The sequence below is a fragment of the Lagopus leucura genome, unplaced genomic scaffold, assembly GCF_019238085.1.
Source record: "Lagopus leucura isolate 7727_CA_CO unplaced genomic scaffold, USGS_WTPT01 Super-Scaffold_1, whole genome shotgun sequence".
Classification (NCBI taxonomy): domain Eukaryota; kingdom Metazoa; phylum Chordata; class Aves; order Galliformes; family Phasianidae; genus Lagopus; species Lagopus leucura.
In genome coordinates, this window is record NW_024962250.1 from 20,052,784 (window position 1) to 20,077,369 (window position 24,586).

Sequence of the window (24,586 nt, forward strand, 5' to 3'; positions counted from 1 at the left end):
GAATGACCTAAAGGAGAACGCACTCCAAGTAACCAGACTGCAATCAGTCCGTGGAAATGTGGATGGCTAATTGAAATGACTTAGTTCTCATCCCATTTAGTAAATGGGTTGGATTGCTAACCTGAAACATTGACAGCATGATTTCATATGTAATGAATTGAAGCTGATGAATCCTAGAATAATAAGAAAGTAGTCTCAAGATAATCGTCTGCCTTGCAAAAACTGTTAGACCTGCCAGGTTATTCTGTCAGACTGGATAAAAAGTGCTGGCTTCTAAGACATGTATTGTTCTTGTTGTATAGAAACGGTCATTTTTTTCATCAGTTACTTATTAGAGACCCAGTCCACTAGTTTGTGGTACCACGAAGGTATAAAAAATGGGACATCTATGAAAAATTCCTTTTATCATAAAGGTTTTCTATTAGGTTGTAATGTGTCAAGAGACTCTTCTATCCTGGGATGTACAGTCATTGGGTGCTTAAGTTTCTTTTCTGCACTAGAGCAGAAAAGTGCAGTGATATAAATATGGCTGGGAGCAAAATTTACCTTCTTGCTTTAAGAACTCAGAATTTGATGGTAGCGTAAGTAAACATGGTTGTGGGGTGTAACACTTTTTCTCACACTATACTGAAGGTGACTGCTGTGCAGCTGTACAAGGTAACTCTAATTAAAACAGTTTCCCCTTGAAATGTAATTTTGTTCTTCCTCTTCACTATCCAGTGGTAGACTAATATTTGTCTCCAGGATGTTTTTCCAGGATCTGAAGTGGAATTACAGTGTGTGAAGGTTACTAAATATTAGGCAAAAATTATAATTCTCTTCATAGTTTAAAAGTATCTTTCATATTTCAAAAACCCTCCTGGATCTAAAATTCTTTTGGCAAACATTCACTTTCTTGCACATAACAGAGAAAACTTACTAAAAATAGCATATGCTGCTATCATGCCAAGGTTCCTCTCCAGTAGCTTGTTTCCTGCTTAGTGTACTACTCACTTGCTACTGATTACATTTTCTTTTCAGTAATTCAGTCATCCAGCCTGTTAGAAAGTAAAGTAAAATTAAGGGAAATTAAGAATTACAGAATCACAGAATCACCCGGGTTGGAAGGGACCTCAAGGATCATGTAGTTCCAACTCCCCTGCCTGGCAGGGCCACCAAACATACACATTCAGATCAGGTTGCCCAGGACCCCATCCAACCTGGCCTTAAACACCTCCAAGGATGGGGCATCCACAACCTCCCTGGGCAGCCCGTTCCAGGGCCTAACCACTCTCCTTGTAAAGAAACCACTCAGCTTGTAAAGAATTAACTGTACATCTCTAGTTATTCCACATGTAGCATACATAAATAAAGCAGTGGTGGATGCATACTTATGTGTATATACGTATGTTTGTGTGAATATTAAAAAAAAAAAAAAGAACAAACAAACCTATAATCCATCATTGGATAATTTATCACCAGGTACAGGTGAGGAATCAGTTACTGTGAGAAAAAGCAAAAATTTGTTCCAGTTACTATAGAAATTAATTCTGACTAATGTTAAATCTTTGTATTATCACAAAGGGAAATAACTGATTAGATGCTGTAGTTTTGAAGTCTTGAAGAAATTAAGAGAATGTTGAACTATAATATGAAAACAGTTTCAAAGTGGCATAACTTAATCAGAAAAACTATACTTTTTTATATTAAAGCTTGAAAATGTCAGGATTTGCTCTTGACAGCAAGAAGTCATGTTAAGATTTGCCTTTGTCAGTGAAGAGTCAAGAAAGCATAGCAATCAAGAAAAGTTGCCTTTGGTTATGAAGTTTTTTAAGAACTATTTCAGAAGATTTTCCCCCATTTTTTTTCTCACAGTTTAACTGTGAAATAGAAAGCTATTCAGGAGTTTTTCTAGTGCTATGATAGCACAGAAGCCATCCTAGTGCTAATACCTAACCTTCCTGTCAGCTGCTCTTTCATTGTGAAAGGCAAGATAAATCTCTGGAATCTGAAAGTATTTAGAACATTTGAGAATATCTTGCAGAATTGTTTTATTGGAGCTGTTGACTATATTTTTCTTTTTTTTTTTTTTTTTCTTTTTTCTTTTTTTTTTCCTAAATCTTGTGTTTCATCTGTACTTCTGTTTCTATCAGGTCCTTTTTTGTTACTTTTTAGCGATGCCAAGCAGTACATCCTGCCATGTCCAGAAAATCTGAGAAGCAAACTTCAAAATTTTCAGTGAGATTATATGCATGAGAAAGCAATCACCAAAATAAGCCTGGGTTAAAATAAGTGCTGTCTAAGTAAGGAATTTGCCTCCTTTGTCTTGTAAGTGGATTTAGAGCACTTTTGCTCTGCCCGGGAATAACTGTTGTGTGGCCAAGATTCAGCTACTATCTCAACTTTCTGGAACTGAACCTAATTTCTTCTTTTTGCCTCTGATGTCAAGTGTTTTAGCAATTAAAAAGTTAATGTAGCTTAATGAATCAAGGAATAATGAGTACTAGATATCTGAATTTGTGATGAAGTTGTAAGAAAGAACATGCATCTGTTGCTTTTTGGAAAAAAAAAAAAAAAAGAAGAGAATAATCTCATAAATGATGACAAGATTAAGGAACTCTAGTTTCTCAATGATCTAAGTATTCAAATGTGTTATTTCCAAAACCACTGAAATATTTCATTGATTGCAAAAGAGCAGAAATGGCAGAGCTTACATTCTATGGGGAACCTGACTGTTCTGCCTGTTTTCTAAGTTGTACTGCGCCTTTCTTGGGGAGCCCTTTTTCCTTCTGTTTTCTGTCATTCGTACCTTTAACATTTTAGATGGGAGCTTTAAACATTTCCTTTATACTGAGTGAAAATCACTCTTACACTTTTGATCATTTTTAGTTGCAATAAAGTTTTGAGTGTTTTCCAGTGTAGCTTTGATTAAAGATAAATATATTTTTTCCCCAGAGTAAACAAAAATATTGCAGCAGTTTGATTGGGAATGAAGCATGTGGTCATGTTTTAAATAGTTTTCTTAAAATTTGGCAAGGAGGTCATCCCAATATCAGAAATTTATGCGATAATGTGACTGGTGTTCTAAACATCTTTGTGTTTTGCTAATATTTTTTTTTTTTTTTTTTCTCCTCCTCATTAGTTTCTTTTCTCAACTGCCTGGCACTGATTTGGAGTCCATAGAGACTCTCCCTTTAACCTTCCTTTGCTGGTGCAAGATCAGGACAAATTACCAAATGTGTGTGAGTTTACTCTGTTTTTCTTAGCTTCCATTTGAATTCTAGACATTCTCAATGGACTTCACTTCCTGACCTGTTGCACCTATCTCCCATTCTCATGGGTTTTGGCCCACCTCAGAATACCTGATTATCCCAGACTATTTCTGGATATGTAGCTTGCTCTTTTAAACACTAGTGGACTTCAGCATCCTTTGATACTCCATTAAGTCTCAGGGAAGCATCTGGCTTAAGTTATTAAAAACACTAGCTTGCCAGCTGTAACTAAATAGGCCAGTAATACTCAATAGGTCATGTGCTGTATCTTACACATTAAATGTTAAATGTTAATGTTAAATTGTTATGTAAATGTTAAAATGTTAAATTGTTAAACACACAGTCAATGCATAATCACTAGATGAGGTTCAAATGATGTCGACAGAGTATAACAAACGAATTTTGAAGTGCGTTCTTTCATAGAATGTTTGGAAGGGATACTACAGACAATCTAGTTCCATGGGCAGGGGTACCTAAATCATGTTGTTCAGAGTCCCATTCAGTCTGGCTTTGAATGTTTCCAGGAGGATGGAGCATCTACAACTTCTTTGCGCAAGCTGTTCAGTGCCTCACTACCTCACTGTAAATAATCTATTGTCTTTTTAATCTAAATCTCTTCTAGTTTAGAGCCATTACCCCTTGTCCCATCACTGCAATTCCTGACAAAGTCTCCTTGTAGGCTCCTTCTACATACTGGAAGGCCCCTAGAAATCTCCCTGGAGCCTTCTCCAGGATGAATAACCCCAGTTTCCTCAGTTATTCTTCACAAGAGAGGTGCTCAAGCCCACTGATCATTCTCAGAGCCATCCTCTGGACCCACTCTAAAAGATCTGTGTCTTTATGCTGGGGGCACTAGAGCTAAATACAGTACTCATGTGGGGTCTTATGAGAGTAGGGTATAGGTGGATTATCACCTCATTTGGTTGCCTGCTATTGATGTAGCCCAGGACAGTTGCTTTCTGACTGCAAGAGCACAATGCTGGCTCATGTTGAGCTCATCAACCAACACCAAGTCCTTTTCAGGGCTGACATCAATATACTCATCACCCAGTTTGTATTCATGTTTGAGATTGCCTCGACTCATCAACAGCCTGTTGCACTTGGCTTGTTGAGCTTCATGAGGTTTGTACGTGCCCACCTCCCAAGCCTGTCACATTCCATCTAGATGGCAATCCTTCCCCCCCTAGTATGTCCACCCTGTCACTCAGCTTGGAGTCATCCACAAATGCACTGAGTGTACACTCAATCCCACTGTCCATGTTGTTGACAAAGATTTTCAGTTATACAGATCCCTGTACAGACATATCCCTGAGGGTATGTCACTGGTCTTGAGCTTCTCACTTTAACTACAATTAGTAGCTCAGTAGTAGTAAATGAAGGCACTGTACTGGATCTAGTTGGTAGATTTAAAAAGAAATGAAGTTGAAAAGGCACTGTATGTTTTTGAGCTGCAGGCAGAATTATGTCTATGTTCACACCTGGGCAACTCTGTTTCAGTAACCTTAATATTCTGCAAGCACAGTTTAGGGAACAATTATGCTCTTAGTTAAAGGATAGCTTTCTCATCAGATATTCATTTGAAAAAATGACAGCTTAATTCTCTTAAAGAATGAAATCAGGTGATCTGTAGTGAGTGATGTTTTATTTCTCTGCTCGTTTTAGTTTGTGAGATTTCAGGTGCTGTGATTCTCATCAACTTGAGTGCACGCTCTTGAGTTTGAGTGTGTGGATAATTTGGGATATATCCAATGTGCTTATTATTTTGGCTTGTAACAGTAGTGGAGGTGTATTTGTGTTCTCATGTTGCTCCAAACAGTCTGACAGAAGTAAATGGTGCAGCTGTATCTCTTTGAGAGGACTGCAGGCCTCGCTTGGAACTGGAACTTGAAGGGTTGGCACATTTCTAGCAAGCCTTTACATGTTTAGCTAATGACAGTTCTTGATCAGGCTCCAATATCTGTACTATTCTGTATCCCTTACGCTTTAGCTTTTTAATGCGTTTGCTGTCAAAAAGAAAAATTGAAGGTACTTTGAGAAATGTGAATTTGCTGGATAAACTGAGAGTTTCTTCAGTTTTGTTTGTTGCCTCCCATCCTTTTCAAAGACCCTGTTCAAGCTTCCTTTGTTCTGCAAAGTCAGCTTAATAATTAAATTGAGACGCTTTGGACGGAAGGAATGTCATTTCTGTTTGATGTTACTACTAATAGTGGTTTACACTTATGGCACACAAAGTTACCACCTTTCATTTTTACACCCTCGTAATAGTCTGTTATTTTTGCTTTTATGGTATAAGGTAGGCTAGTAAGTTGTTTGCATGTTAAAAGAAATCGTGACTAGGGATTTGGAAATTTTGAGGTATTGAATATATTGTGCAATTCATTTTGCAAATAGCAAGTATGAACTGTATCTTCGAATGTTTCTCAAATTATTTCCATAGCTAGCTTTGGCATTACTTTAGTTGCAGTGACTTTTTCTTAAGCGACTTCTTTCTTGGGGGATGTAAAAGACTGGGGATTTGTGAGGTTTGAGCTTTCAAAAAGTCAGTTGATACACCTATATAATAGTGGTCCAGTTTTATGAAGGTTAGTGTGTAAGTCAGAATTCTAAATTAAGCCTAATACTACTATGTTGTCCAGTCTTGCAGAAAACTGGAAAAAAGGTGGTGCTCTTGACAAGTAATGCTCAAAATGCTATACTGATGCTGGTGTTTTATTGTTACCTCCTTATTGGCTTTCTGCCTGTCTTTTTCTCTTTGTGCCAGACAAAAAGCCTCAGACTAGACACATAACTTAAGTATTGTCTCAAAAGTGACAAAAAGAGTAGAGACAAACTTTGACAAGATCTTGCACAGTTTACTTTAAATTTTAAGAAGGTGTCAGGGGAAAAAGGAAAATATGTATTATTAAGGAAAAGACAAAAGCTAGGAAAAAAAGAAAAGGAAAAAAAAGTTAAATACTGGAGAAGAAGAGGACAGAACAGACTGAAAATTAATAAAATACAAAGTTGGTATTTCAGTTGTTAATGGGGGAGAGAATATAATAGGGTTGAAAAGATAGTGCACATGAAACACTTTCTGTTATGTGTAAAGAAAATATTGATCTAAGGGCAGAAATTAGGGAGGAAAAAATAAAGAAAAAGACAAGTCCTTTATCCAAATAAGTAGGTGAAAACTTCTCTAAAACAGTTGAAAATTGCAACAACTCTTACCTTTATCAAAAGCACAACATAGAGGACAAGTGCTCGGTGATTTAGTATATGTCTTCATTAAAACATCAGCTGCAAATACTTCAGAGAAAATGAAAAGGAGCTGCTAGAGCAGTACAATAAAAAATATCTGTGCCCCAGTTCTTCATATTTTTCTGATTTACACAACTTACTTGCAATTTAATGCAAGTGTCTCATCTCTTTTTGGGACAAGAATTATGAGGGGAGAAAAGTTAGGGATTTTTATATGATTCTATCCTCTAGAACAGTGTTTTTATCAAGCTTCCAAATAATACAATTACTTCCGTAAGTAAAAATCTTGAAGACCTTGCGGCAGTAATGGAATTCTATGTTTGAAGTACTGCTTACGCTGCATTCATCCACTTAGAGGTTTAATACACTTGCATTTGTCTTATATTTCCTTAAAAAGAAACATAATATTTTGCTTGAAATATTTATATATAAAAGCAAGTAGGAGTAATAAAATATAATTCAGAAGGCAACATTATTGTCAAATTTCTGTAGTAGATTGTATTTCATGGTTATCAAGTGTTTAAAATTGTTCCATTCTTTGAAAAATACTTGAAGTGGCTATTTCAGTTGTTATTCTTTGAGTAACAATTTTCTAACTGCCTCAAAGAAATTTTAATTAATATTGGGTTGCATTAGATTTCTGATTTTACATAACATTTTGCACGGTCGTGAGGAAATGTCTTTTTTTTGTTGTTGTTGAGGAGTATATCAGTATATCAAAACTTGGCAAGCTCCTAAAACTAAAGAAAAGAGTCTGTTCCTTTGCGAAGCACTTCTAGATGGCAGCTTTGTTTCTTATATATACCCTCTTAAATTAAGTTTGTTAGCTTAGCTTAGCCTGAGGCAAAACGTTTCAGGATATTTTAGGAGATCCTGGTAATCTAATTAATCTTACAATAATAATACAAAAAGGTATTCTTTGGATTTCCTTGTCCATGAAGTAGGTGGTGTCACCTCTCCTTAATAGCTCCATCCCCACGCTGTCAGTGGCAACTCTCAGCTGCACCACTAAGCAGGACAATGACTGGCATGGTGCCATTCCGAAGGGCAGTGGATCTGGTGTCTTGTTCTGCCAGCAGTGGATAGGGTAGCCATCCTTTGTGACAAATCCTCCCAAGGATTTTTCATTAAATGGTGAATTCCATTGTCACCATCAAGCACTTGTTTCCTATTGCAGGAGCAAAGGCCATGATCAAAACACCTGTTAAGGCAAGTAGAAGGAATGTGGGCTTTACAACCGTCACGATTTCCAATAGAAGGGCCTCAGGAACCGTTTGGTTTCTAGGAAGGGTAGTTACTCTGGATCTGAGCAGCTGAACGGAGGATTTTGCTGGGGTTACAGTAGCCTGGCAGTGATCTCAGTGTCTAGAGAGGTCAGGTTGCCGAAAGTTTGAGATTTTGTATGGTGTTCACTTGTGTTGTCTGTATGGTGCAGAAGCTCTTTCCTCTGAAAACGGGATTACCTCCACAGCTGTAATAAAGACTACTCAGAACTGCAAAAGTAAAACATGAATGCTTCAAACTTTGTAGATTTGTTGTTTTTCTATACCTTTTGTTTTTAATTTCTGCCAAGTGTTTTTGATGATGAGTATTGGAATACTCTCCCTCTAAGTCATTTTATTTAGCTTTTTTTTTCTTGTAAAATTTGTTCACATTGCAATATAATGAAAGCTGAAATATTTTGATTACCATCTTTTCAGAAAATATCCCTGAATGAATGAGGAATAGTAATTTTAGCACTAGTATATTAAAAAAAAAAAAAAAAAAAAAAAGTAAAGACAGTGAAGTTAGCTTAGTTTTCCTTGTTTGTTTCTCACAGATGTGAATTCAAACATGTAGGTATGAAAAGAAGTTGGGAGTTTGCAAGTGTGACTGCTTGACCCTTGTTGGATCACATTAACGTTTCCTTTGAGTTTCAATTCAGCATTCTTTAGAAAAGGTTGGTTTTGCTCAAGTGTACCCTTGTTAGAAGTTAATGCTGTTTTTCACCAGGCACCTACACTAAATGAGAATGCTCATCTATTTCATATGCATGCTCATGTAATTAGGCATGTACTGATTTCTTTCTCTTTGGAAAATATTTCTGCAAATTAGCACTCCAATATGAAGAGTTAAGGTGATGTCATCTGTTGTTTAAGATAAAGATAGACATTATTATTTTTTATTAGATGCTTCATCCTTTGTTCTGAGAAGTGTTGATGTTTTCATTAGACTTAAAATGTGTTGCATGTTTATTGAAAGCATGAAATTTCAATATGCGAACCTATCAATTCTAATTATTTGACTCATTAGAACATAAGGGTTGGGTTTTTTTGCCTAAGGGTACACAAATGTACTACTGAATCTGGTTTTTAAGTTTTTTTTCCACTTTAATGTCTGAATCCAAATTCATAAAGAGTTGGAAAAATGAGATGTCTGAGCTATAGGATTCACAGGGATTTTATATGAAGCCTATTTAATCAGGATAACACTGCTATTAATATTCATAAAGTCAGCTGGAACACAAATGATGGACTATGGAGCCTAAAATTTTTTACTTGTGAATTTATTAAAAGCAGCTTAAAAAATTAATGGAATTTAAGTAAAGTTGACGAAAATGAAAATCTTATGTTAGCAGAAAAAATCTTTATTAGAACTTTCTCTAAGACCATCTTGCATTGATATCTTTGACAGATTTCATTGGCACTTAAAGAAGAAAGATGCATGAATGGTCATTTAAAAGGATTTAAACACATTGGCACATTAATTTTTACATGAATAATAAGTAGTTTCCAAAAGCAATTAACTTACAGTGTACAAGATTTGAATAGAAAAATAGGACTGTGACACAAAAGGGCAAAGCAAATGTGCTGTACATTTTAAACTTTTAATAATATGGCTTCTTAAACTGATTTATTTCATTTCCACCGTAGATATAGTAGCAGTGATGATATTTGTGTTCAGCTTTGGTTTCTTTTGAAATACACAAAGATGTGAAACAAAGGCATATTTTGATGCTGAAGTGCTACTGGCACAGAATTTCAGGCCTTAACATTGATTGTACCTTTTTGAAAAAAGCTTTTTTACTTTTTTTTCATTTGTGTTTGTGGAAAATGGATTCTGACCACCGTGTATGATTTTTCTCACGTACTGCTGTGTGCTGTGCTGGAAAAGCATTTGTTATTTCTGTAGAGGACAAAATAGGTAGATCTAGGATTTCTTCTATTGAGTGGGAAGATATTGGTTAATTTATATTCATATATGTAAATAGTTTTGTGCTTAATTATTTAGAGTGAATTTTACTTGATCAGTGCCTTTCATATTCAACAGATAAGTATCTTAGGTTTCTTTGCTTGATGAAGGAGTTGTCTTAACTAACAGAGGTTGCACTGAAGGAAGTTAGTAGTTAAAATTAACTCTAGATTTGGGGTTACAGTTCCTTTTTGTATTTTCCATTTTGTTTGGGTACAGTGATATACTTTATTATAATCTCCACCTTTAATTTCTTTTTATTATTAGATAGATCAGTAACATTGTATTCAAATGAAAGTGAAGAAAAGCCTGAAAATAAGTGTATTTTATTTATTTTAATTAATGATGACGGTTTTTGCTGAGAAAACCTTCACAGTTGTAGCCAGCTGCTGATTGTTGTTGGCTTGAAGGTTAACACTGAATAATAAAAGGCTCCGCTGAGAGAGACCGGGGAGCAGCCTTTCACAATCTAACAGGGCACTCACTATGGGATACAAGGGGACAGACTCTTTAGTGCGATCTGTTGATATAGGATAGGGAGAAATGATTTCAAACTAAATGAGGGAAGATTTAGACTGGACATAAGGTAAAAGGTATTTTTATGTAGGCAGTGGAACAGGTTGCCCAGAGGTGGAAGCCCCGTCCCTGGAGACATTCAAGCTCAGGCTGGAAGAGGCTTTGGGCATCGTCATCGAGCTGTTTGTGTCCCTGTTCATTGCAGGGATTTGGACTAGATGGCCTTTAAGCATCCCTTCCAACTTACATAATTCTAGGATTCAATAATGTTTTGTAAGTTTGGGTTCTAAACATACCTGACCTTTTGAAATACGCTTTATAAAGCTTTATCTTGAATGATACTTGAGTGTTGTGTATAAGTTAGATATGCGTTGGAGTGTCTGTATTCAGAACAACCAGTTTACTTTGTGTACTGAAAGTTTGTTCTTATATTTAACATCAATTTCTTTCTAATAGTAGGGAAATTATACTGAGAACCATAGGGAGTGGCAAAAGGTCTTTGTTTCTCTTTAATCAAAAGGTTACATTAGTATGGTATCAAAAATATTTTTATTCTCTCTGACTTAAAAACAATTCATTCCTATTAGTTAGCAGAATGTATTTCTGCTATTGAAGACTGAATATCTTAAAGACTCCTGACTTCTTTCTCTAATATGCATTTCATATCCATAATTTCCAGGAGAGGGCAGCATTTTCCTACATCAGGTCCTTGAAAGAACATGCCCTGCTCAGACTGTCAATGTTTCTTGTAATTACTCCCAGTATATTTGTTGCTTGCTTATGAATTAACTTGCATTTATGGAACTAAATCATTCCAATCATTTAATTACACCTGAGGAGCTGAACTATAATTGCTTGCTTCCAACTAGGATCTGATATGGCTTGAGCAGTATTAATTTGGTGTTTACTTTTCTGAGTGCTAAAAGCATTAAAATGATTGTGCAATGGGATTACATTTTACTAATTGCTGGCATTCATTAGCTGGGTAAATGGCGAGGAAGAATGACTGTATATTGTGGAGGGATAAAATTATGGTTTTAAATAGTATATTACTAGGCACATTAAGGCCCTAAGACATGTTTTAAAATACTCCAGAGGTTATTAAATACCGTATTTTCTTCATGTCTTGCTATATGACTATCTTATTAAAATACTGCAATTATTATGAACCTTTTTGTGCAATATGTCAGGAAATGGCTTCATTGACAGAAACCTACTGCTTGATATTAATAACCTTCTAAATTTTAAGCTAATCCAAAAGTAAATGAGGAACTTAGGAAAAGATTGACAACTCCAAATCAACACAGTTATACAGAATTGAAAAAGAAGTGTACAGCTTCATTTGAGGAACTTCTGTAAGGAGCTTGGAGTTCTGCAATTTAGAGTGAAGACTTTTTTTTTTTGTTAGGACCTAAGCACATCAAATCAACACTTTCTTATTTGTTATTAATTATAAATAGACGCAATATGAGCTAGATATGTATTTCTGGAGTACGTGTTAGTCTTGAATCATAAGTGTTTGAAAAAAAAACACTTTCTTCTTCTGCAGTATTTGTAAAAAAATTTATGTCCTGGTGAAACTCACTTGAATTTTCAAATATTTTCTTAATTTTATTGTTGTTGTTTTAATTATTACACTTATCAGCACAATGACAGTTGTATTTTCATGATTGAGTCACTGCTTCTTCAAGTAATGTGTTCTATCTTGTAATAAATTTAAGAAAAAAATTCATGAGAAGACATACAAAATAAACATAATGATGCAGTGAAGGATGAAAAATTATTCTTTGTATAATACATTCTAAAGGAGATGTTTGAGCAAATAATAAAATTGTTACTATATTAATAAGATTACTAATTTACTAATTTATTTATATTTTCATGAAATATGTAATATAATTTGATTTTTATCCTATAAGAGAACATATATTTTAACATAAAAATGTTACGTAGTAAGTCTAACTTTATATTGAAGGGCTTATTTTTGAATGATAGGGATTATCTTTCGCAATGATGTTATTAACTGTATAGTCTGAAGCAACATGTAACCCATAGTAGGATGGGTTAAATTATTTAGCTGTTTTAAAAAGTCTGCAAATTCAGAGGTGCAGTAGTCAAGGACTACTTCACCTCTGTTTTATCCAGGAAATTCAGACAGGTGAAAGAATTGCAGCACGTTCTGCCATCTGTAATAAGTGCCAAAATCTCATTGCCTCAGGTGTGGTTTGTGCTGTTGCTCAGTAGCATGTCCTTCCAAGACCAGACTCTAGAACAAGAAGACAAACATAAATTTTGCCATGAAGGCATTGCATACAGTAGAAAGCTAAAGCAAATTAATAGAAAAAAATAGATACGTGAAGAAAAAAAAATATTTTACCGAGAAAAATAAATTCTCACTTTTAGAGTACGTGGACTTTATTGTGCTATTATAAATATCCTAAAATCATTTGTCTTTAAATTTTATGTCAAATGAAAGCAAAGTATAGGTGTGTTATAATGTATTGTTTCAAGTTTATTTATCTAGAGTTTGCTTTATTTTAGCTCTGAAATGTTGGAGGAAAAACTGGAACTAGTGCCAGATCAAACAACTTGAGAAGAACAAATGGAGAACTTGTCTGAAGGTAAGGACTTCTAAGATATTAATAAGGAACCTCAGGTGTTTTACCAGTGCTAGGCAGTGACTGGAATGTATTTGTTCTTGCCGATACATAGCTGACTTTGGAAGTAAAGGAAAAAAGGAAAGAAAAAAATACACCGCCTCTTAAAAGTGTTTGGGTTAACAGGAGAGCAACTACAAATACGATTCTTCCCAGACTTCTGTATATGTACATGCAAAGTAACAAATGTCGTTTATCAGCTTAACTTTACTTTATGAGTTATGAAACTACTTTATTAAAATTCTGAGAAGTATAATTTTAATTCTTAGCCTGTGTATTGTACTTAGTAAAAATGTGGGGAAGTAAACAACAAACATGAAGGCTATCTCTAACTTTCTTGTCTATTCACACCTGGCTAAAGTACAGTTAAGACATCCACTAATATTCAGTAATTTCTTACTACTATCTCAACCACATACATATAGGCAGTAATGAGGTTGAGAGGGCTTTGGTTTGTTTGTTTGGAAGGAACTTCACCACTTCCGTGGTTCAGAGAGTTTTGAACTTCATCAGGACAGAAGGATATTTTTGTATTTGGATGACCACGGTGTTGCTCTCAGATATTTTTTCTATGCTTTGTGAGAGAAAGTTTTACAAAGGCTGAGTTTGAGAGGATGCTACATGACTGACTTTGCAGAAGCGTCAGAAAGTGACCTGTATCTAGATAACAATATAAAAAGACTGAAGAAAGCATACACACAGGAAGGAGACATTCAGTACATCATAGAAGGGTGGATTTTTTCCAGGAGGTGGCTTTATGTGGATTGAAAAAATATGGAACAGGTGTGTTACATCAAAGATGCCTCCTGTATGGAAGACAGATAGTATTTTGTGTATTTCTTTTTTGGAATTTTATTGTTTTCTTTCAGAAGCCACAGTAAGTGACGAGTGTTTCCATAAGGAGAGTCTGATGTTTGGAACAGAGTAGAAACGCTTCTTCTTGGAGATTATACCTTTCTTAGTATTTACAGGAATTCCTTTCTATATTGTGTATGACAAACTACTTGTAGACCCAATTTAATCATGATATTTCGGGCTATTATTGAGATAACTTAAAAACGTTCTAGGATCAAATGCACTGAAAAAAGCAATAGTCGTGGTCTGTTAACTTAATGGAGAATGTATTCTGAGAATTTATGCTTTCAGTGTATTATGGCTTAGTCAGATTTAGTATTTTTAGACCTTTAGGGGTCAGCATACCCTAAGAATGGTTCAAAAGGTTAACTTTTCCAGAGTGGGCTGCAAGTGAATACTATAAACTGATTCTCTGTGAAATGTTTTCTATCCATTTGCAAGAAATGCTGTTCTGCAGCTCTCAGATACTTTAAAAACTGGATATTTGCTGAGTTTCATATGCATTATTTTTCTGATGCCTTAAATTAACATTTTGTGCTGTTAAGAAAGCTATTTCTTCTAAGCTACCACTTACCTATTAGTGAATCTAATAGAATTATTCATATGGTCACAGAAAAACTGGGAAGAAAAATTAATACCCTCTTATCTCTCTTTTTTTTTTTTTTTTTTTTTTTTTTTTTTTTTTTTGTATCAATCATCACATAATGTCTTTGTACTCTTAGGGAAGTTTAAAAAAAACTAGAGCAACTTTAAGTTTTCTGTTTAAATGTCTAAAGTTGAATTGTGTAATTTTCTGTGTTCTACTTTCTTTATCTGTGATATCTTTCCTTTTTGCAGTGGGTGCTGTACTGTAGCTGGCTGTTCCTACTCGCAAGTTCAAAAGCTCTTTTTAGAAAAAATCTAATAATATTCATTTTTAATAACATACTGAATAAATTGAGGTTTAATTTAGCTGGCTTGATGAAAATGCAGTTAAGCAATGAGAGTTATCTTTTTTAAATGCTAGGTACTGAGAAGTGGTAGGTTTGTGGTGGCTATGTGGGTTAATATGTAGCCTGTTAATAGGTGTTATAAAATATTTGAAAAATAAAGTCTATATTTAATATATCTGAAGTGTTTGAAAGTTGATAATTTGTTTTTAGCATTCTGGATTGTTTGGATCAGTAAGTCCAAGATTTATTATTTTGAGTTTGTATCTGATTAAATGTACTGTTTATTATTTACCATAGCACTCAGATTTTAAAAAGATAGTGACTTTTCTAACAATACTTGAGGGAATGTATTAGGGATGTTGGCAGCAGGCCAGTAAAGATTCTGTAATTTCGAAAGGAAAAATATTCAGAATAGAAACTGTAAAGCCTAGGATCATCATTTATTATAAAAATAAATTATAATAATAAAATTATATATAAATTATATTAGTAAATAGCTGCATCACTTAACGTTGTAGGGCTGTAGATGCACTCTGCACCTGGATTGCATTGTTACTTCTTCAGGGTTTACATGCATGAAAAAACATGCAGAAACATTAATAATGTGAAAATATAAAAGTATTCTTTCTGTCCTTAGATATATATTCATGACCTGATATGTCAATTTTACAAAAGAGTTATAATGATAGTGAAGCAGTAAGTGTTGAAATATTGGAAATTGTGTTTCATTTGACTCATGCCATGTACGGATTTGAATGAGTGAAGGTATACTTGTTTTTCACTGCTGTAGTGTTTTACTTGGGTCATATTTCTGAGTGAACATGTTTTTTAAGGACAAGGCAGAAATTAGGGTGAATTTTTAGAATACAGAATACTGTTTGGTCTGTTTTGACAACAACTTTACGATTTTGCTGATCTAGAATAAAATACATTGTGTAATTATTAGTTAAAATTCATAAGATGTTTGTTTTTAATGGGAAAGTGGTTGACTTCTTTTAAGAGATAGATGTTACATTTTTCAAGCAGGGGAATAATGCACATTTCTAAGTCGCTACTTAAAGCATCTACAGAAGTATGTGTCAATGAACCAGTTTCACCCTTAAGAATTTGTTGTCAGTTCTAAGTTATGATAAGTATGGACACTTTCACTATAGCTTGTTGTCCTGCAAGAGAATGTTTGCATGACTCATAAAAATACTTTAAAATTGCCTGCCTGGAAACTATAGTTCAGAGGAGATTTCAGTATGAAAGACAATGTAGATTGGAATGGGATTGCAGAATCAGATGGTGCAAGGAAGTCTGAAAAGTGTTGGATTAGGTGGTGAGCTGTTGCTTTCTAGTTTTGCTTCATCCAGGAGAAAGAGAGGAGAACAGCTATGCAAACCTAATGACCAAATTATCTGTATATAGAACTGCTTAGACACAAGTGCATGCCACAAGCTTATTTGTAGACAGTAGTTTTCACTGCATTGTGTATTTGTGCATTCATTTGTGTTGCAGGAGTGCATGGTGTTTTCTGTTAAGAATCTGGCCATAGCTTTCCTTGTATTGTCATGGTCATGACGTGTGTGTGTCTGTATTGCTTAGAAAAATACTTCTGCATTCTTTTGCTGCATAATGAATAATATTTCAGGGAATAAATACTCACTAGAATATTTTGTGCATTTATTTACTGCCATCTATAAATGCTCTTCATCATCAGCCATTACTTTTGTCTTCATGGTAATTGAGGCAGTGGCAGTCATATGCATAGGCTGAGTAAAATGTATAATCTTTTTTCACTAATTTCCTAGAAATGAAACTTCTGCCCCTCACCATTTATTTGTAAACTGTCATTAAGAAAAGCTAATTTTTCAAGCTGTGCAGTTATTCAATTTTTTGGGGGGGGGGCGGGGAGGGGAGGGGAGAGGGGTTGTAATATTTACAAGAATTTGTCTGGAATTACTGTTGTGTGACTTTAACACCCACCCACCAAGATGAAGGGGTAAAGGAAGCTTTAAAAGTACTGAGATGTTGTAAAGATTTTACTCATTTTTTTTTTTGTCTGATGATCTAGCTAGGTCAGAAAGCAATTGGTGGTAGAAGAGTTGCTTCCTCTTTCTCCAGAATACATCAGTTACAACTGCAGGATAGAGTAAATCTGAAGTTTTTCTTCCAAGGCTGCAGTAGAAGCAGAATAAACAGTTGTCATATTAAAGTCTGTTTCTTCTTTCACATGCCTCAAGATGAGATATTGTGAGTTTGTTCTTCCTTTCCTTCCCTGTTTTTAGTAATAAGGAATGCTGCTTATCTGGAAAAGGAGGAAGACCTGAAGGCTGCATGTGTATTTATGCAGAGGAATCCACATTATACACACAGAGACAGTATTCTCTTCAACATGTGATTCAATTTGTGTCTTGCATGGGTGTTGTGCTTTCAGCCTCAGGCTCGCTGCATGCTAGCTGCCCATTTTCAAGTGGTAAGAATGGTGGCAGGTTTCTCTGCAGAGTATAGGATGTAAAGATCTGCTGCTATCTAATCTTTCCTATAAATATAATTCCTCTTTCATACATATAAATTCTCATATTTCCTTTTCCTATCCCATTCTTTTCTTAAATATTTCTAGTATATTCTTAAATATAACACATTTGTACAGGCTGAGTGGAAAAAGACTTGTCATAAGAAGCACAAATAAGTTTTCAGTATCTGCCTGACTCATTCAAGTGTTGTGATGTGATTTTGTTAAAAAACTGAAAATACGAAGTGCCCAGTCTGCACCAAGTCCTGCAGGCAGTACAGATGGGGAGAGGGCACACCTTGAAGTATTGCACTTTGAATCTCCTTAGTGTTTAATATTTGAGTGCAGCTGACTTCAGAATGTCTTGAAATGTGCTTCAGGAAGGAGCAGCAGTTATTTCACAGTGATTGTTATGTGGTGCATCAAGAGGACCTTTAGAAGACTTGGCAAAAATGCAGAAATTTGGTTATTTTCTTCTTTAGAAACTTTTGCTGCTAGTACTTTATTAACTAGAATGACATTTAAGTTCAGCATGAAGGTGTAACAAAGGATTTTATTTAATAAATAAGCATGCCCTGGATCTCCAGAGTGCGTTGGAGATTCACTTCTGAGAGTCCATGTGTGTTTTTAGTAGAGGTATGCATGTATCAGGGTATGTGGATGAGGTGTCTTCCTGTCACTTCACACAGTGACATTTCTCTTATGTTGGACATTTAAAGTTACAGTATTATTATTTTTTTTAATAATTGTAAGTCTGTAGTTTTCTGGGACGTAGCTTGGAATATGAAATTCAGCAAAGCCTTAGTTGTTTGTTTTTGGTAGGGGAGGTTGAGTACGTTTGGATAAGAGAATTTCCACTATAATTAATGGGCATCAGGAAACATGACCCTGCCTAGATAAAAGGGAGTTCTGGATCATTAAGATTTAGATAATGAAAGAGGCTATATGTGAAAAGCAATTGTCTGGAATCACAACAGCAAAAGAAAAATGGGATAGAAGAGTTTACTTTGTTTTCAGCTGTTTTAGAAAATATAAACACAGCATGCTTAGTAAAACTCTAGCACACACTATGTTTGGAAATTATGTAATAACTCCATATAGGCTGTAATGATATCCTGAAACCCTGTATTTAAACTAACCTGAATTACAATGAGAGATAAACAGAATATTTACCCATCCCTTATGAGCTGCTGCTGATATGTAAATTTATTCTTCTACTTTGCACAAATATACTTTTGAGCTACTGCTTAAACACTTCAAGGTCCTTAGCCAAACAGTTTTAATGATGCCTCCAATATTATGAAAGTGTGACATTTGATGAATGCCTTGTATAGTTGTGATATCGGGGAAAGTGTAAACAAAAAACGCACATCAAGTCATCGTGCAACACCTAGATAATTTATAATTTTACTGTTTATATCCATCTTGACATTTTTTATCTGCCAAAGGCAGGTTTCATTTGGAATCTTAATCTGAGATTTATTTGGTGGATCTGGAAATCATAGCTAGAGTTCCCACAGGAAATGGTCCATCTACCAACAGATTAAATGGCAGTCCTGCAGTTGTTAAGGGAGCTCTGCATTTAACACACATGCATACTCATTCAGTCAGCACTGTGGAGAAAAATTAAAGTAGTAACCCAGGTTTAGGAACAATGTAGCTAAAAAGTCCCGTATTTGCTGAATGACAAAGGGTTATATAGCAGCATTTCATTTTATTATTCGTGCTTGAATTTCTTGTTTGCTTTGTTGAGTCTGCTGACGAATACTAATAAATGCCTGCAACAATCCAGACGAGAGATGCCTGGCAACAAAGCTATGCGGTGGACCTCCCTGATCTTCTCCAGTTCACAACCTGACCTTTTGAAAAATTGGCTGGGCTAAGCTGCAGAATTTGGGTGTAATAGTTATTGTTAACTCCAGCTTTAGGATTTATTAATTTGTGTGATCAAGACTTACCTATACTTCAAAGTTTCAAAAGACCAAACACAATCATCCGTCCATTAGAACTAACATTGTGTTGCTGTGAATCCCTCTTAGTATCTGTTTAAAGATTCTGCTGTTTTGATGCATTCAGAGTATAAAAACACTTTTTTCAAGTATGTGACCAATCCAGTGAAAATCTGGTGTCTTCTCAGAGACTAATATTTTAAAATAACTGTGTGTTAATGAATTGCAAACAGAGAGTGGAATGCCAAAGGAAATGTGTGATATTTGCACATTAATAAATGCATCACTATTTAACGGCGGTGACTACCGAAATAATGGTTGGTCACTTATTTTAAACACTTGGAAGCATTTTTCTACCTTTTCTAATGGTTCTTTCTTCAACTGCTGCTTAGATGCAAAATAGGAGAGCGAAAGACTTGATGAGAGACAGACAAGGGAAACATCATTACAAAAATAATCAGTCTTCAGAGAATTGTAAAAATAGTCTTTGCCAGAATAACTCCAACTGTTCTTAATCTCCTTCTGAATTTATTTTTTATGAAGGGTGTTGCCAGTGTTCCATGCAAGTACAGGGGAATAAAGAAGCGCTCAAAGTAACACAGGTGTCACCCCCTGCTTAAGTTGCCATCACAGAATGAATTCAGTGTTCTCTTCAGATTCCTTTAAGGAATTAAAAATGAATCATTAAACTTCTGACTTTTGTCTGTATTTTAGCTGCCAAAAAGATATTTTCAAGCCTCTTTTTTTTTTTGTGTGTGTGTGTGTTTATGTTATGAGATATACAGCAAGCTTTAATTCCAAATACAGCTTAAGTTATTTTTACTTCATTTGCAGAGAACTTTTTCAGTAAAATTCTGATAAGAATACATTGATATATTTGATTGGGATTTTGGACTTAATAAGTACAAACCATAGCTAATGATCATTCATTAGAGTTTTACTGTTTTATTAATCTGAATTCTAAAAAGATTAACTGACAGTTTTAATTATTCACATTTTCTGTATAAAAACTATAGCCAACGTAAAAAAGAAAAGTGGTTTCATTTCTTCTGCCTTCTACTGAAATTACAAGAAGTTTACATGAAGTTTCTATATGTGTACACAGCATGTCAGCATGTCTTCTAACGTAGAAATACTGTAGTTTGTCATGTGTATTAAGGTCATCATAAAGGAATGTGAAAGATGATTTGAAATTCCTCTTAATCTTTTGGTTCTGTAAACATTATCATTAACAGGTAAAAATGATATGTTTTTCTTGGAAATCATTTGAAGTTAGTTTTTTTTTGCAGTTATTCAAGTTGCATTAGGCCTCTCTGATGGAAAGAAAAGAATTCCATTTCTCCAAGGAGAATGGAGCAAGGGCCACCAGTGAGGCTCCATGATAAAACACAAACTTCTGCAGTTTTATTTCCACCATGACTTTTTTGTTCTTTAGTCTTGCTCATACTAAAATTTCTATCATGGTACTTACGTATCCTTTCTAAAATATCTTGAGAAAATGTTCCTTTCAAGATTTATTTGAAATGAACCTCTGTCAGTTGTTTCTTACAGTAAGATCACATAGTCTATCTCAGTAAGAGTTGCCTCATCCTTTTCACTTGGTAATTGTTGGGACACTGAACATACAATGCATCTTTGTGAATATTTCCTCTTTATAAGCACCAATGCCTTGGCATTTCTTTGTGTGATATTTTTGGCTATGCAGAGCACTGAGAAATTAAAAGGAATTAGATTTATATTACAAAAATATTCAGAGCTCAGCCTTGATGTTATCAGGTTTCCTGTAACTGCCATTCTGTCTTGCTGCCCAAGTGATTTAGTGAGATCTTTGAGTCCTACTGAACAACTGTCTTAAATGTTGTCCAGTTTTCTTTGAACGGTAGGAAGTGTGCCATAAAATATCAGTGATTTATTTGTAATTGAAAGTTACTGGTTGTCAGTGAACTACGTGATACTGAAGGGGACTAAGTAACTATATCTTAAGTATATTTGTAATAAACCCAAAGGTGAGTAAAGCTGCACTTGTTTGTTTTAGTTATGGCTGTTGGGGTTTTTTTGTTGTTTTTTTTTTTTTTTTTCTTCAAGAAAATGTATCTTGAGCTTAAATTTTATGTATGGAGCTTTTGTAATTGTTTTCCAGAAACAGGAATTACCTTCTTCTTGAAAACAAGAACTGTATCTTTTCTTGGGAATTTGGAAAAAGTAAAATTTTGAGAGAAAGTTAAAAATAATATAATGCTCTTTGAGATATGCATGTTAATTATACATGCTGTGTCTGTGTTAACTCCAATAGAAATTAAAAAGGAAAGGACAGACGCTCTGAAAGTGCACAAATCCTAACCCAACTCTTATTTTTTCTGCTTATGCCAAGCAATAGGATCAGATTTCTTCTACCAGCCTCAATTTCTTTTCTTGCATATCTCTACCTATAAAATCCTTTACTTTTGTGTTTCCCACTCATTTTCAGGATTTATGCCTCTTAGACATTCAGTATGAGGTGAATTGTTAAGTTATCTGAGCCTTTCACAAGCATTCTGTTTGGTAGAAGTTGCAGTGGTTAACGTGAATGAACATTTGTCTTTGTCAGAAAGACTTAGTCGTCATTTTCAGCTCATGAATGAATATTCAGGCATAGTACTAACTTAACTACCAGAGCTGGGAAAGTTGGAATCATAGAATGCTCATAGAATGTTCATAGAATCACCAAGGTTGGAAAAGACCTCTAGGATCATCCAGTCCAACCATTCACCTATCACCAGTATTTCCTACTAAACCATGTCCCTCAGTACAACATCTAAAAGTTTCTTAAACACTTCCAGGGACAGTGACTCCACCACCTCCTTGGGCTGCCTGTTCCAGTGCCTACCCACTCTCTTGGATAATTATTTCCTAATGTACAACCTGAATCTTCCCTGGTGCAACCTAAGGCTGTTCCCTCTAGTCCTGTCGCTAGTTACGTGGGAGAAGAGGCCGATTCCCACCTCACCACAACCTCCTTTCAGGTAGTTGTAGAGAGCAATAAAGTCTCTCCTGAGCCTCCTCAAGACTTAACAGTTCCAGGTTCCTTGGTCACTCCTCATAAGGCTTGTGCTCCAAATGCCTCACCAGCTTTGTTGACTTTTCTGAGCACCCTTTCATGTAGTGAGGGTCCCAAAACTGTGCACAGTACTCGAGGTGTGGCCTCACCAGTGCCAAGCACAGAGGATGATCTCTGCTCCTATTGGCAACACTATTTCTGAAATAGGATGCCACGATGGCCTTCTTGCTGGCACATTGCTTGCTCATGTTCAACTGAGCATCAATCAGTACCCCAGATCTGTTTCTCTACATGGTCTTCCAGCCACTCTGCCCTAATTCTGTAGGGCTGTCTGGGTTTGTTGTGGCCAAAGTGCAAGGCGTGGCACTTGGACTTGTTGAACTTCATCCCACTGACCTCAGCCCAGCTATCCAGCCTGTCCAGATCCCTCTGTAGGGACCTCCTACCCTGGCAGATCGACACTTTCTCCCAGCTTGGTGTCATCTGAAAGCTTACTGAAGGTGCACTCAATCCTGTCATCAGTAAAAATACTGAATAGGACAGGTCCCAGTATCAACCCCTGGGGAATGCCACCGTGGGGCCAGCCACCCAGCCAGTTCTTTACCCAGTGGAGAGCATATCTGCCCAAGCTATGGGCTGCCAACTTCTCCATGAGAATACTATGGGAAACTGTGTCAAACTGTCAATACTTTACAGGCCGATTTGGCCTGGTTCCATGACTAATGGTGTGCGGGGACCCACAGACCCATGCCCCAGGAGAGAGGCGGGGAAAAAGGAGTACACGTGTCCTTATTAGTTTGTTAACAAGTGGATTTTGGAGGGATTTAGTCGTTAAGGTTGTAGTCAGCTCTTCAAGTACAGCAACATGTTTTGTTCTGCATTTTTTTTCCCCAAAATGTGTATGGTTGTTCTCTTCCTTCCCCATTTTACTCCTTTTTCTGTTCTATATCTTAGTCCCATTCCTTTACGGGTTCATTCATGCAGTCTTTTGCAGGCAGATAAGAACATGCTTTATCTGTGCTACAGAGTGACTTAAAGTACTTGAAATCTCTGAATAGCTATAGTTACATTTGAAGCTGGTTTGGGACTTCTGATGTCCCCATCATCCTCTGCAGGGTGAATTGTAGCGTAGCATAGATTCTACGGTGCTGTGTGCATGTTCTAGGTTTGTTGTTGTTGCCGCTGTTTTTTCCTTTTGTTGTGGCTCCTCAGAGACCCCCCTGCAAATCTCAGAGGTGATCAGAGCAGTTTGGATAGGGGAGTGCTAAAAATTGCAGACAGAAGAGGATCCAGCTTTGCTGGATGGTGGAATGGTGAATGCATCTCACCAGCTGTGCATAAAAGAGGCTGCTGCCTCCTTGGCCTTGAAGGCAAAACTCTGCCTTCTGTGCACTTGCATCTTTCTGTATTATGAGTTTCCATATTAAAGGATTCTCTTATGCTATTTCACTTCTGTCACTTCCGGTCCCCTCTTTCTGAGAAAAAGCTCTGAGAAATTGCGGCTGCCTTCCAATTGCTTTAGGTTTAATATTTTTACTTTGACTTTTTAACCATTTCTAGCTTACCAACATTGAATTCTGTTCTACCTTTACTATTTCAAGCTGTGACGACATTATCTTCTTCCTACTTCCCCTATAATCAATTCCCAGCTTTATTTCTAGTGTCTTTATATTTCTTCTTCCTAACATTTGCCTTTCTTTCCCTTAATGTGAATGAGCTATTCATTCAAGATAAATACATAAAACAGAAGATCAGCTATTCTGCTTCTCCCTATAGTGAAATATTAATCTGAGCTACTGAGCTTGTTCTATTCTATATGGAAAATATGTTGTTTAGTGTACTAAAGAACCAGAATCAGTGGCGGTGATACCACTTAATGAAAACTACACCATTTTTCATGAAGATTTCAAGGCTGTTGTATGCTTTCTCTGATGTTCTTTGTGCAGCCTGATTATTGCAAATGCTACTTACTCCCCAGTGTGTCTCTGCAGCATTGGTAATTAGTGCATAATACAATTTGCAGGAGGCATGAAGAAAAGCACTGAAGTGCATTGATTAACGTTGCTGCTTGGTTTAAAGGGAAGACAAGACTCTACCTTATACCAAGGCCTAAATTACTTGGGATGGGGAGCAGTGTCACAGACTAAATGTAGAAGTGTTTTTAGAAATAAAAAATTCATTGCCTTTATTGATCTAACTGTGTTCAAAATGCCTTCCTCAAAGCATTCTAATGACAAATTTAGCAAGTTGACAAAAGAAAATTACAAAACAATTGAGGCTTTATTGAAACAAGTGAAAAAACTTCTAACCTTAATGCCATTGAGCAGAGTCCTTCTGATTCTGAGTGGAGAAGGCTGCTGTCTTGTTCTCTTTTACAGTGCCAACAGGGGGAAAGATAGTTCCTCTGTTTTTCATCTGGTATTT

The 24,586-nt window shown here is 35.7% G+C and overlaps 1 protein-coding gene across 3 annotated transcripts in view; it reads left to right on the plus strand.

The window, feature by feature from the left end:
* Window positions 1–24,586, plus strand: part of MIPOL1 (mirror-image polydactyly 1) — a 173,767-nt gene that overhangs the window by 14,013 nt on the left and 135,168 nt on the right. For 2 of the 3 annotated variants that reach the window (XM_042868128.1, XM_042868119.1), the window contains one exon: window positions 12,777–12,856. In XM_042868128.1, coding sequence (XP_042724062.1) covers window positions 12,838–12,856 — 19 coding nt within the window. In that variant the 5' untranslated portion in view covers window positions 12,777–12,837. Of the gene's footprint in view, window positions 1–8,410; window positions 8,428–12,776; window positions 12,857–24,586 lie in introns of those variants that run through there. The other variant, XM_042868137.1, reaches the window with a different exon arrangement.